Below are 14,764 nucleotides of genomic sequence, written 5' to 3' on the forward strand. Positions count from 1 at the left end.
CAGAGAACCAGCAAACTAATCAAAGTACAGAGCTCCTGCCCTCTCTCCCTATATTGCATTTAGCTACCTTGTATTTATTTCTCTCAATTCTTTTTGTATTCATTCTGTGTATACTTATGTGTACCCTTCTTTTCTCCTCTCTTAGAATATCCGCTTCACCTTTCATTATTTGGTTTTATATCTTTTTTCCTTTTAATTTTTTTGTCACATTAATGCATTTTTACGAAATAAAACAAGCATTTCCATAACATAGAATAATAGAGATGATTGTATATGAAACTGCAGATCTACTATGCACAACTTGCTAATCCTTTCAAATATACAACAAAATTAGCACGTAAATTTCTTTTTTTCTCCTGTCTTTTTCTATGCTCCCCTCATCCTGCTGTAAAAATGGTTACCATTAGACACAAATGGGTACATAGATGTACGTCAAACAATGAGAAAGTTTGCCTACAAGGCACCTGTAACGTCCCCTCTAACTTGGACATTGTTTAAGTGACTATGCAAGAATATGGAAGCACAGACTTTATAGAATCCTGTTACCTACTATGTGCTCTTTCTTAAACTGCTCAGTTGCATCAGTGTTGGCTTACAACAGATCTGCTTCCTTTTTGGTCAAAAGATCTTTTTTAACGTTTGCTTTCATCTGAAAATTTTGTTCTGTCTTTGAAGACAATCTCTGTAAGAATAGTGCAATAAAAATGTTGTTCTCAGGAAGGTAATGTTCTTCCATAAAAGGTTCATTAGCAGACTGACACAGTACAGCATTAAAAAAAAAATCAATGGGGTGGCTGTGGTGCACTGAATAGAGCTCCGGCCCTGGAGTCAGGAGGACCTGAGTTCAAATGCGGCCTCAGACACTTAACACTTACTAGCCGTGTGACCTTGGGCAAGTTGCTTAATCCCAATTGCTCTCCAAAAAAAGCAAAAAAAAATCAACAAGGACTTATTAAGTATCTGTTATGGGCTAGGCCCTTGATTTATTTTGTTCCTTGTCCTATGAGTTCTACAGGAGACACAAGAGGCAGCCTTTCATTGACTTGGGAGAAGAACTGAGGATTGGTACCAAGTTGCTGAGCTGGTGGCCATGTTGCTACACATTTGTGTGACGTGAGATTTTTATCCAATCTGTAAACAAATTTCCCAGCCACAGAATTCCCTATTACACATTGAGCTAAATGTTTTCTGGGAGGTTTGCCAGAAATGTTCTGGAACTGGAACATCAACGAGTATGGATTGTTGTTATTGTTCAGTCATGTCTGACTCTCCATGACCCCATTTGGGGTTTTCTTGGCAGAGATGCTGGAGTGGTTTGCCATTTCCTTCTCCAGCTCATTTTACAGATGAGGAAACTGAGGCAGACAGGGTTAAGTGACTTGCCAGTATTTGAAGCCAGATTTGAACTCAAGTCTTCCTGACTCCAGACCTGGCATTCTATCCACGGCACTGCCTAGCTGCTCCTAAGTGATTATGGATACCTTTCTAGATTTGTTTTGGGAGTTTGTTGTTTCTGTATCCCTTGAATGTTTTGGAGACTAGGAATTAACCAGACCTGTGATGTCATTACAATAGTGAACTCCCAGGTGAGGAACCCCTCTCTACAACTTCTCTTCACTATGTTATCTGCAATATATAGTCTTGGAGAGTTTGTTAAAACATTCAATGGTTAAGTAACTTGTCCAGGGTTAAGCGATCCATACGTGCCAGAGGTAAGATTTGGATCAAGGTCCTTTGACTTTAGGGCCAGCTCTCTATCCATTGCACCTTACTGCTTTGATGATTTACACAACTTTTCAGGACTTTTCTGAGCCCACTTCACTTACATATGGCTTTAGTTCAGCTGTTGCCTTTTCAGCCCTACTGCTTTGGCCTTTGGGAAGTTTGCCTGGAAATTAGTCGACCCACAACACTTGTTTTTGTTTGTTTCTCAAGTAACAAGTATTTTTCATGAATAGGTCCCTCCCACAGAGCAAATTTTTTTAATGCCCTCAATATAGATCTACATATTCCAGCAAAACAAATGACCACATTGTTCATTTGTATCTGACTCCTTGTCACCCCATTTGGGGTTTTCTTGGCAAAGATGCTGTAGTGGTTTGTCATTTTCTTCTCCAGTTCATTTGACAGATGAGGAAACTGAGACAAACAGGGTGAAGTGACTTGCCCAGGGTCACACAGCTAGTAATTGTCTGAGGTCACATTTGAACTCAGGAAGATGAGTCTTTCTGAATCCAGGCCCAGCGCTCTGTGCAGTGTGCCACCTAGATGTCACAGGTTAGCCGTGTCTGAAAATATGTCTCTGCATTTTTAAGTTCACCTCTCTGACAGGAATTGAGTGGTATGTTTCTTCATTCTTTTGGAAGCATGATTTATTACCACCGTCATACTCCTAAAGCCCAAGACACTTTGTACATGAAAAACTCTGTGGACCAAATGAGTAACATCAAACATAGTTAATCCTCAAAGGAAAGAAAGTGTGTTTAAGCATTTAAACTCAATTCAGAGATGATTACATCAGGAGGATTAGCTGCTCCTGTGTGAGGCAGAGGCAGCAGCAACATCCCAGTGCTTCTAACAGGCATTGTAGGTCAGAGGTGGACGTTTTCTTGGTAGCAGGAATGGGGGCAGTACCAGGAAGAGTCATATTAAGCTTTTTGAAAGCCCAGAAATAAATGAAGCTGAGTGCTGAGGTGGGTGTATTTATGCTTGAACATGTATGTGTCTGCCTGTGTGCTAACTGGACGTTTTTGTATTTAACCACAGAAATTTTTCCTGCTCTTACAAGAAATTGTTTTTTTGTCCCATGCCTATAAACCCTGATTTCATTTTAGATTAAGCAAGACATTTCTCATTACCTGTGCTTAGAAAAAAATACAATAATATGGGTCATTTGCCCATTCAAATGAAAAACTCTTAAAGAACTTGAAAGACTTAGGAGTCCTGGACAGATAAATCTGCTAAAGGGGCAGGGCCTATTTTCAGTTTCTTTCTATTTTAGGTATTTTTATTCCAAAAACATAATCCATGAATAAAAAGTGATTCAGATTTTTATTCAACATTTATTTATGTCATTTCTTGGCCAAGAAGGGCCATGGACAAAATGGAATTTTGTAATTACACCAAAATACAAACATACATCAGACTAAATATACCTAAGACTTAACTTGAATTCCTTCCATTTCATTCTTTTATTTTTTGTTTAAATTGCCAACATTATTGTTTTTTAATGCAGGTATGCCGTACAGAAAACCTGATCAGGTTGGGTTGGTTTTTTTTTTTTTTTGATTTCCAGTCCTGATGCCCAGAGGACTATAAAACCATGCATACTTGTAAGGTCAATTTTAGTGTAAGATGAATTTTAGTGTATGTAAAGTGAATTTTTGTTATTATTTCTTAGAGTTCCATTTCCCAGGATCCATAGCCATAACATCTCTTGTTCCCAGGTATTAGATGTGAGTTCACACAGTTATGGTTCAGAACGTCTCCACCACACTTGAGTAGCATTATATAATGACAAATATTATAAACATCCACTGCTGCTGCAGTGAGATACAGGGATGGGGTGATGTAAACTTGTGAGACTATTGCTGGCAATATGTGCCTTCTTTGTCTGCTGCCCCTATAAAACAGGTGGTCATTGGCCAGTGAATGGGGAACCTCAGGGCTGAATGCACGAATGCTCTGTGTGCCTCAGCTGGCCCCCATTGAGGCTTGAGGGGATTTAGGGGATGTACAAGTAGTGCCTGTCTCAGCTGACCCCACAGAGACGTAGGGGTAGTTGCCCCCCTTTCTTACCAGCCCCTGTGAGGAAGGTGATTAGGGAATGCGTAGGAGTTTGTGCTCCCATTATCAGCAGTCCTCTTCTGAGAAACTAGACTAAAGTAAGATTATTAACCCCCTCTTAGTCTCTGTCTGTCTGACCAGATCAAGAGTGAATCTGGACTAGTAGCCCTCCTGTGTGCTATTTCTCTTACAATACTCTTTGACCTAGCAATGCCACTACTAGGTCTGTATCCAAAGAGATTTTTAAAAAGGGGGCATGGGGCGGGGAGGACCTATATTTATAGCAGCTCTTTTCTGGTAGCAGGGAGTTGGAAAATGGGAGGATGCCCATCAGCTGGGGAATGGCTGAACAAATTGTGCTATGTGATTATGATGGAATACTATTGGGCTGTAAGATACAATGAGCAGGATACTCTCAGAAAAACTTGGACTTACATGAACTGATGCAAAGTGAAAGGGTGTGTACAACGTAACAGTAATATTGTAAGATGATCAGCTGTGAATGACTTAGCTGGTTTCAGCAATACAACGATCCAAGACAAGGAAGGACTTCTTATGAAAAATGCTACCAATCCCCAGACAAAGAACTGATGTATCAGAATACGAAGGAAGTATACTTGTTTTTTCCTTTTCCCTGAAGTATTTTTGTGTTATCTATGTTTTCTTTCACAGCATTGTTTTTGCATGACTGCATGTGTATAACCTATGCTGAATTGCTTACCTTTTCAATACAGGGGAGGGAAGGGAGAGAATTTGAAACTCAAGTTTTAAAAACATAGGTCAAAAATTGTTTCTACATGTAACTGGGGGAAAATACTAAGTTTTTTAAAACCTAAAAAAAAAAATCTAGTTCTGAATCCTCTCCCTCGTTCCAGCCCCGCCCATTTCATTAAAAAGGTAAGGAATATGATATTCATAAATAAGAAGTCATGTAAAACGTATTTCCACATTAGTCAAGGTGGGGGTGGGGGGCACAAAAAATAAATTGAAAGAAATATGCTTCAACCTGCACTCGGTTCTTCTTCTGGAGGTAGACAGCATTTTTGCCATGAATCCTTCAGAATTGTCTTGGATCATTGTATTGATCAGAATAGCTCTTGTTACAACGTTGCTGTTACTGTGCAGACTGTTCTCCTGGTTGTGCTTACTTCACTTTGCATCAGTTCCTCTTTCCAAGTTTTCCTAAAACCATCTTGTTCATCATAGATGGGGCAGTGAATAGAGCACCGGCCCTGGAGTCAGGAGGACCTGAGTTCAAATGTGACCTCACTTAACACAAAAACTAGCCATGTGACCTTGGGCTAGTCTCTTAACCTCAATTGCCCTCCAAAAAAAAAAGCACAATAGTATTCCATCATAAGCATATACCACAGCTTGTCCAGCCATTCCAACTGATAGATTCCCTTCAAATTCCAATTCTTTGCCATCCCAAAAAGAGCAGCTATGTTTTTGTACATATTTTCTTTGATCTCTTTGGGACACAAACCTAGTAAGTGGTATTGCTGGGTCAAGGGCATACGGTTTTGTACCCTGTGGGCATAGTTCCAAATTATTCTCCAGAAGGGCTGGATCAGTTCACAGCTCCACTGACAGTGTCCCATGTCTTCTCCAGCATTTGACATTTTCCTTTTCTTTGATCTTAACCAATCTGATAGGTGTGAAGTAGAACCTTAAGAGTTGTTTTAATTTGCATTTCTCTAATTGTTAATCATATAGGAGGTAAAATTATTGGTGCCTTTGGTTTTGCTTTTGAGACTGATGAAGCATATGGACTGTGATTTTCCTAGTAAAGAGAACCCTCTCTACCCAGACTGATTGGTATTTACTCTTACAACGTAGCTTTAGAATTACCTGAGGAAGTAAGAGGTTACATAACTCGCCAGAGCAAATTTGTCAGAGGCAAGGCATGAAACTAATAAATGGAAGTATATATAGAAAGACTTTACATATGTATACATATTTGTGTCTGATGGTAGGCATCTCTAGGGGAGAGAAGGAAAAAAGTTATATGACAACTTTATTATATATTTAAAAGGAATAGCAAATTGAACATAATTGGCAGCTTCACGTGCAATCTTTTTAAAAAATTCTACATTACAGAAATGCTTGTTTTATTTCATAAATTAAAATAAAACATCAATTTTTTTAAAAGATCCTTGAGAAAGGGGGGCATAGAATGAAAGTAGAATCAACAGGTTTTAGCAACAGATTGGATATGGGGATTGGGGTGAGTTGATGATGACACCTAACTTTTGAATTGTGGTAACTAGGATATGGTGGTAACTTCTGATGAGAAGCAGGAATTAGAGAAATTTGAGGGGAAAGGTAATTTGATTTAAAATATAGATGGGATGTCCAGTTTGAGATGTCCAGTAAGACATCTTAGGTCAGGAGAAAGGTTAGGGTCTAGACAAACAAATCTGAGACTCATAAATGTAGATAATGGAATCCATGGGATCTGATGAAATTGTCAACTGATACAGCATGGAAGGAGAAGAGGGCCCAGGACAGTCTTGGGGAACATTCAATTAACAGGTATGAACTGGATAAAGATCCAGCAAAGGAAACCCAAGAGCTACCAGGAGAAAAAGCAGGAGGGACTAACGTTATGAAAACGTAGAGGGTTATGAATAGTATAACAATGTTGAAGATGCAGATTGAGAAAACGTCATTGAATCTGATCATTAAGAGATCACTGCTAACTTTGGAGAGCAGTTTCAACAGAATGATAAGGTCAGAAGCTAAACTGAAGAGTGAAGAGTAAGAGGAAAATCCAGGGGAGTCTCCAAGAGAAGAGGATGATCAAATACCAAATGTTACTGCCAGAGTTTACTCTGTATACAGGCCTTGTAAGTTACTTCATGCTCCTGGATGAGATTTTTTTCATATGTTTTAATACCCTTTTTTTTTAGCTCTTATATACAGCTCTTTGAGTTGCAGTTGTGAAAATATAGTATTTTTAATCAACTTGAAAAGCCACTTGTCTCCCTTTTTTTTTTTAACCAATAAACCTAAAATCTCTATTCTTTATCTGATGGTATGTCCAAGACTGTGTAAAAAATCATTATGCCAGAAGGTCATCATTAGGATACAGCCTTTCTGTTATGCCCAAGTCTCCCAAACCCTTGGGTCTCCAGGATTCTTAATGACCTGGGAATTAAAAACAAAAACAAAAACATATATGTAAAATGTTTCATTTAAAGAATAAGATTAAAGTAAAGGATTCTCAGACACTCTTTAAATGAAAAAATTTATTGTAAGAATCACTTTATGATCTTGGTCTTTCCTTCTTGCCTTTGTACAAAGCCAGAAGAGAAACATTGGCTACTTTTACAACTTTGAAGCGGACTCCAGGAATATCACCGACAGCATGGCCCTTTCGGCCAAAGCCAGCCACTAACACTTCATCATTTTCCTGTAATCAAAAATAAGAAATCATCATATACAAAAGTGTATGTTTAAATTTGGATATCTACCAAATCACAACTCAGCTATACCAGCAAATTAAAGAAATACTGACAACTTTTCTAAGAAAGTTTGATTTTTAGTCTGATGAAAAACACAATCATAATTGTTGAGGTTTCCTACATACTTTCAAATAAACACCAAAAATCGAATGGTTTAATTGGATGTTTTAAAACCAGTCGACATTTCATCAGTAGGTAGTAGACAGTATAAAAATGATTAGCAATGTTTATTAGATAAACATTTATGCTCATCCAGGATAGACCATTACCTGTATGGTAGCATTACTGGTTTTGTCTTTGAGTTACTCTTCTACAGAATAAATTATTTTTCATGTTTACAAAGTCAAAATGCTATTTAAAAGGACCAGCTTCCCCAACAACTATCCAATAATTTCCTTTTTGTTTAAAAATAAATTACCTCGATAAAGTTCAAGCAGCCATCATTTGGAACAAAGGCCGTGATTTTCTTGCCATTCTTGATCAGCTGGACCCTCACACACTTCCTGATGGCAGAATTGGGCTGCTTAGCCTCTACACCCCTGAAATTAAATGTGTTTTTAAAAAATTCATTAATTGGGAACTTCCCTTCCATCTTAAGGAGTAAAATAAAATCTCAATTAACCATAATTCTAAGAATGGGATACTCTGCTTACTAAAAGACTAACCTGAAATCCTGTTTCAACCTTTGTTGCTAAAAAACCTAAGATATTAGTGAACTTCTTAAAGAGAATGCAATTCACACTTACATAGTGCTTTATGGTTTACAGAATGCTTTACTTCACATTGTAAACTAGGAAATACTAGGAAGTACTTCCATTTTACAAAGAAACTGAGGCTGTGGAGAGAAAGTGATTTATCAGAACTAGTTAGTAAATGGGGCAGCCAGAACTCAGAAACCTAGGCCTTGTGATATCTAACCCTAGCGCTGTCCTCACTATACCCACTGTTACAACACAAAGTGAAAGGAAGCTTAGGTGCTAATGGAAGAAATGTCAGTGCTTTAGTATTAAACTGCAAACTAGACATAAAGTAGAAGAGTCCTTATGTTGTGCAGAAAATAAGAGTGAGCTGAGATCTGGGTTTGAGGTAAATTTAGGTGTGGATTTATTGATCAAGTGTGCAACTGCCTGGAGTATACACTCAAATCAGGCAGCCCCAAATTGAGATACATACAGTTCTTATAAAGGCAAAAACCACAACTGGGGAGGGGAACTAGCATAAGCAATGACATACAGAAGCCAAGGATTGCCATTGGTTAGATCTATAGCTCAGGGCTAATTTGGGGTCATATTCTGGGTGAAGGGTGTGGGGGACCCTGCTTGGTCAACATTACAGAATAGGGTAGTCTCTTACATAAGATAGACTTGTCCCATGATCCTTGTACAAAATGCTGCTTCAAGACTTACTGATTTAGGGAAGTACTAATTCAGGGCAAGATAAGGGGGTAAGGGACCATGCCCTGGGTGATTCACTTTTACCCAGGCCAAGGACGCCTTTAAGCTGTTACACGCGGTTACAGGTTTTGAACAAAAGCTACAGATTTAGGACAGAAGCTAAAGGGGCTAAATGGTGGGCTTCAAATCCAGTACAACAATCCCCACTTCTTTTCAGGAGAGAGTCAAACCACTGACTAAAAATCTGGGCTACACATGAATACAATAGAAAATATAATATAAAACAAAAAATAAACTGAAAGTTTCCATAGTAATACACTATCATTACAGATAAAACAAACAAAAAGACGAATGCAAACACCATTAAAAACAACAAAAGAACAAGCAAATGCGTAGAGCTCAAAAATAAAAGCTCAGGGTCCATTCAGCCACATGGTAGAGGGGTGGCACTGGAAGCAAAGCTGTAACTTGCAGGGTTGAATTATGGCAAGAAAGGTGCTGTCTCAGTAAGGGCCAGGTCCGGGCTCTTGGGAAAGCTGTCAGAATCTGATATCATCTTCAGATCCCGTGGCTCAGAAGAGAGGTAATCTTGAGATGACTAGAGTTCATGCCTACGCACTGGCACAGCCAGCCAAACTTGACAAGAGTTTTATTAAGTCAGGTACACAGTAGTTTAACCCTTACCACAATCTTTTACAATCCTAGAGTTAAAATTCAAAGCTGTTACCTTTAAACATTCTCAAAGCTTGAAATTACAGGAAGAGAAAATTTGTTAAAGCCAAAATTTTAAAACAGATCAGCAAGATCTCTTCTGCTTTACAACTCATTAAACTTCTATGAAGAAAGTTAGTAAAAGATGTGAGCTCTTTTGTGCTAGCTTACTGGAAATTCTAATATTGCTAACACAAAAGAGCTCATATCCTTCACCGACTCCTTGCTCTAATCAGAGAAACCTGCTATAGAAGGAAAAAAAACAGGATCAAACAGAACAGGATAAAACTGTTTAAATTCTCTGTGTAAATACAACTGTTTACCAGTAACAGTATCATAACCAATTACCATATTCTTAAATTTGAAATTAAAACAAATTAATTACCACTCTGGTAACCTTAAAATTCCACATGAAGTTAATTACACAGAACTAAAATTTTCTTGATGCCATACAACCAATCAATTTATCACTAAAAATCAATTACATTTTGGAATCTTACATAGATGGTGAATGTGGTGATTCACAAACTTTTAAATTAACATGAATACATTCTTAGTTGAAGCAAGCTTGAAAACCACATCCCTATATTTTATTAAGGCTTCTCGTTTGCTTAATAATTTTACAAAATGTATTTTCAATTTACCTTGTATAGAAAAGCATTTATTTTATCATTAATAATGTGGAAACTGGGGGCAGCCAGGTGGCTCAGCAAGTAAGAGTAACGGCTCCAGTATCAGGATGACCTGGGGATCAAATCTGGGCTCAGATACTCAGTACCACACCCAGAAATGACTGGCCATGTAACCCTGAGCAAGTTACTTAACCCTGATTGCTTTAAAAAAAAAAAAGTGGAAACTATGACTTTAAATCACTATATATTTTCGAAATAGCCAAAAAGTTAAATGAACAATCAGCTATCATAGTAAATATCAGCAGCATTATTACTACTATCTGTTTTTAACGCATATAACAGCTTCAAATGAGTAAATTTTACAAGATAAAAATCCAATACGCATGCAACACAATCCAGATTTTTAAAATTGCTGTAACTTTTACTGGTAAAGATTGTAGATACCTTATGTTTTAGATAGCAGAGATACACATATAAGACAGGGCTAGCAAAATCAATAAATACAGCTTGTTTTACACAATTTTCCCCATCTTTTAGTTTTAACAAAATTTAGGTAGAAACTGCTTTATCTAACACCATTTCTGACTTTAAAAAGTCACAATTTGTACAGTATAAGAAAATCTTACGATTTAGAGATGCCATAATAACACAATAACATTATAACATTAATTGCATTACTAAAGCATTTACCATATTATTGAAAACAAGAATTATTTATAGAAGATTGGGCCTACCAAGTGCGGAGGCTTTTCTCCTTTCCCCACAGTTGCAGAGCCTGTTTGTGAGCCCAGGGATTTGAAAGGAAAAAAGGGTCACTTGCATGCCTGGCTGTGTGGGCTAGTAAGTGTTAAGTGTCTGAGGCCAAATTTGAACTCAGGTCCTCCTGACTCCAGGGCCAGTGCTCTATGCACTGCACCACCTAGCCACCCGTTCCATAAGTGGTCATTTCTTGTTAGGTTTTCTTAAGTATTCACTTATTTTTACTGATTATTTTTCCAAAAGTCACTCAGTAAGTGATCAAATTGGCATTTGGATATATTTTCCCTTGCTTCTGTCACAAAGCACCTCCTTACAATGCCTTCAAGAAGCTTATGTATAGTGGGGGCAAAGGGAGAAAATATAAGGCAAAGACAAGTATACAAAACCACATAATACTAAGAGATGGAAAAAAATCACTGTATTTGAAGTCAGAGGCTATTGGGTTCTAACCCTGACTCTTACTGCTTATTACCTGTGGACAAATCACTTAACCTCCCTAGACCTGTTTGTGTATAAAATGATCAAGCTGTACTACAGGATTTCTTAGGGGCCCTCTCAGCTCTAAATCATACTTGGGAAAAAGCACTAGAGAAATTTAAAAGGGCAAGGTTCCAGAAAGTTTGGTGGGTGGGAGAGGGAATAAATCATGGGAGAAAGTGTAATGTTAATGGGATTTAAGATCTTTGTAATGAGGCAGTGGGCCACAAGAGTTGTGATGCCCTCTGACTCTAAAAGAAGCGTCTATATACTCCTGAGGTTAGCATTTACTTTGGGGCTCATTCATGGGAAGAGCGTTCTCGTGATGTTACCAGGTGAGACTCTGGGTAGCTGTTAAGAAGCACCACCTCGTGGGCACATGCACACCCTCTCCACCCAGCTTTCAAAATCCCAGATGTTGGTGCTTCTCTCTGGTAACTATGTAAGTACTGCCTTGCTCAGACAGTTGGATCTGTCTGTTGATCTGTGCTAATTTCTTAGAAAGAAGCCCTGTCAGTTGGTCTTTATTTCTCTACTTTTTTTTTTCTGAAGTTCAAGGTGCTGACATCCCCTGAACTAGTAAATGTAATAATAAAAAAAAAAGATTGTTGACCCCTTGAACAGCTCTCTTTCCTAGTAAAGCAATCTAAGAACCTGTGCTAGCAGCCATCCTGGGTATGTCAGTGTGGCTGTTGCTACAGAAAGTTACACTTAGTAGGACAGGATTAGACAAACAAAGAAAGAGCATGGCTAAAGGCACAGAGAAAGGAAAGCAGCCAATTTCTTATGGGGCCAAATGGAAAGAGGTTGGTGCTACAGTGTGGGGAACCTTCAATGTTACCTGTGAAATGAATTATCTTGTGACTCAGAAGCCAATGAAGGTTTTTGGAGAAATGGTTAGAACAGTACTTTTGAAGACTCCTCTTTTGGTCGTATCTAGGAGCAAGACCACCAATTAAGGCAAGGAGGCAGCTAAGAAGCTCACCTCAGAAGTTAGAAGATCTGGTTATGATGCTAACTAATTGTGTGGCCACTGGCAGGCAAGTCACCAACCTCTCTGGGGAAAGGAGAGTGGCTAGTGCAGGGATGGTGGCCTGAGAGAGGAATGAAGGGCTGAGGGACTGGAAATCATGGCATCCATGTCATCCTGACCCCTTTATGAACCAGTTTGGCTCTACACTTTCCCCTTCTCATGTGTCCCCCTGCCAACTTATCCTTTCAAAGACCTTGCCCTGCCACACTCAGCCACGTCCCACTTCCACAGTCCACTACATTCACTCCTACACAAATGCCAATGAACAAAGCTGGGGAAAATTATGCTACTTTACTGACTAGGTTGACTACAAATTTATGTTACACAATTTCAACTGGGCCCTCACCATTCAGCTGTTTTAGCTGTGTTTGACTCTTCATGAACTCATTTGGGTTTTCTTGGCAAAGATAGTGAAATGATTTGCCATTTCCTTCTCCAGCTCATTTTGTAGAAGAGGAAATGAAGGCAAACAGGGTTAAGTGACTTGCCCAGGGTCACACAATTTATTAAGTGTCTGAGGCTGGATTTGAACTTGGGTCTTTTGGACTCTAGGCCCAGCTCTCTATCCACTGCATCACCAAGGGTTCTCACTGCTACCAGGCAATCTTTTTACAACTCCCTAATTAACTCATCATATCACCCACCAGTGGTTCTTCCAAATCCTTTCATTCTACCTCAAACTTCCTATAGCTCCCCTTTCCCCTCCCACTCTCGGCTGATCACCTTAATACTTCACTGAAAAAAGTGAGGCCATTCACCAAGAACTCCTTGCTCTCCCTTCCTCATCAAACATCCGTCAGATGCTTTTCCACACTCTCTGTACCTTCACCCCTGCCTCACATGAAGAGGTGGGCCCTTCTCCAAGGCAAGCTCAACATGCACAAGGATGCCATTCCAGTCCACCTTCTCTAATAGACTGCCCCCTCTAGCTTCCACACTTATCTTCAATTTCCTTTTAATAGCTGCTTTCCTAGTGCCTACAAATATGTCCATGGCTCTCCATCATAAAAATAATAAGAAATAAAAGATGAGAACCCTAATTTGATCTGCTAGCTACTGTCCTCTATCTCTCTTCCTCTTCTTGGCTAAAGTCTTTGAGAAAGCTGGTGTCTCCACTGCCTTTCCTTTCACTCTCTTCTTCTCAAAACTGAACACTCTTTAGTGTCTGGTTTCCATCCTAATCATCCAAACAAAACTGCTCTCTCCAGTTACTGATGATCTGTTAACTGACAAATCTGTTAATGGCCATTTCTCAGTCTTCATCCTTCTTAACCTCTTTGCTGTTTCTGACACTGTTGGTTCTCGATACTTACTCTCTTCTCCCCAGGTTTGGAGACACCAAATCTCTCTGGCATCTCCTCCCACCTATGTGACCACTCTTTCACTGGTCAGGCCATCTGCTAACCACAGGTGTGCTGCTGGGCTTGCCCTGGGTCCTCTTCTTTTCTCCTTCTATGCTATTTCACTTGGTGATTTCATCGGCTCCCCTGGATTCAATTTTTGTCTCTAGGAGGATGATTGTCAATCCACTCATACAGCTCTAATCTCTCTCCTTACCTCTACTCTCTTAGCTCCAAAGGCCTTTGGACATCTTGAACTGGATCTCCTACCGAGAACTTAAACTCAACACACCAGAAGCTGATCTTATTCCCCCTGCCCCCAATGTTCCCTTCTTCCCAACTTTCCTATTACTATTGAGGGTACCACCAATCCTTTCAGTCACCTGGCTTATAACCTAAGTATCATCCCTCAGCTCCTCATTCTTTCTCACACTCCTGTTTCAGTTTAAACCCAGGGATGCCAAAAAGCTGTTGAGGTGGGGGCTCTGCCCACCTAAAAACTTGTGGGGTTTCATGATGTGTTCTGATGGAACCGTCTCAAAGAATTCAGTCAGACCACCTCTAATCCAAGTATAGGCATTTATTGAGATTGACACCTGTCATGAAGCAGGCTAAATTCCAAGAGGAACCAGCAACTTTTGAGAAAGCAAGATGGATTGTTATAGGGTAAAGATGCAATTACATAACAGAAATTTACATAGAATAGAGGACTATCATTAATATTAAAAAGGCAGGAGTTTGTTAAGGGATTAGGTAATAGAGGAGGGGTCCCATCTATGGTTCGGTGGTTAAACATTCTGGTCATTCTGCCCTCCAACAGGCTAGCTATTGTGGTCCTGTCTGGTTAAGACAGATGGTTAGTTATTGTGGTCCTGTCTTGGGCTAGATGGATGATGTGATTGTGCTTGAATCTAAGAACACACCTGTTTCTGTGGGAATGGCTCTGGGGGCAGTGACCAGGTAAAGGCAGTAGCTGAGTTCCCATCACAGGGACACACCTGCTGTTTCTGTGGGAACTAAGAGTTCAGGGAAACACCTGTTGTTCTAGTGAGCAGTGAGGCATATACAAAGAAGTCAGGACATTGGTGGGAGAAAGGGGGTCTATGGAGATATAGTGGGCCTGCTGTTCACTAGGGCCAGGCCTATAATAAAGTTAGAATATTGG

The 14,764-nt window shown here is 39.4% G+C and overlaps 1 protein-coding gene across 1 annotated transcript in view; it reads right to left on the reverse strand.

Moving 5' to 3' along the window:
- Positions 1-7,022: 7,022 nt before the first annotated feature.
- Positions 7,023-14,764, reverse strand: part of LOC138158808 (small ribosomal subunit protein uS12) — a 334,707-nt gene continuing 326,965 nt past the window's right edge. Inside the window, exons 4-5 of the mRNA XM_069085048.1 lie at positions 7,672-7,792; positions 7,023-7,201 (exon numbers count right to left, since the gene is read on the reverse strand). Coding sequence (XP_068941149.1) covers positions 7,055-7,201; positions 7,672-7,792 — 268 coding nt within the window. The 3' untranslated portion in view covers positions 7,023-7,054. The remainder of the gene's footprint in view (positions 7,202-7,671; positions 7,793-14,764) is intronic.

Source organism: Petaurus breviceps, unplaced genomic scaffold (genome assembly GCF_028583685.1).
Source record: "Petaurus breviceps papuanus isolate PSGF00001 unplaced genomic scaffold, PetGlider_PUasm1.0 175, whole genome shotgun sequence".
NCBI classification, from domain to species: Eukaryota; Metazoa; Chordata; class Mammalia; order Diprotodontia; family Petauridae; genus Petaurus; species Petaurus breviceps.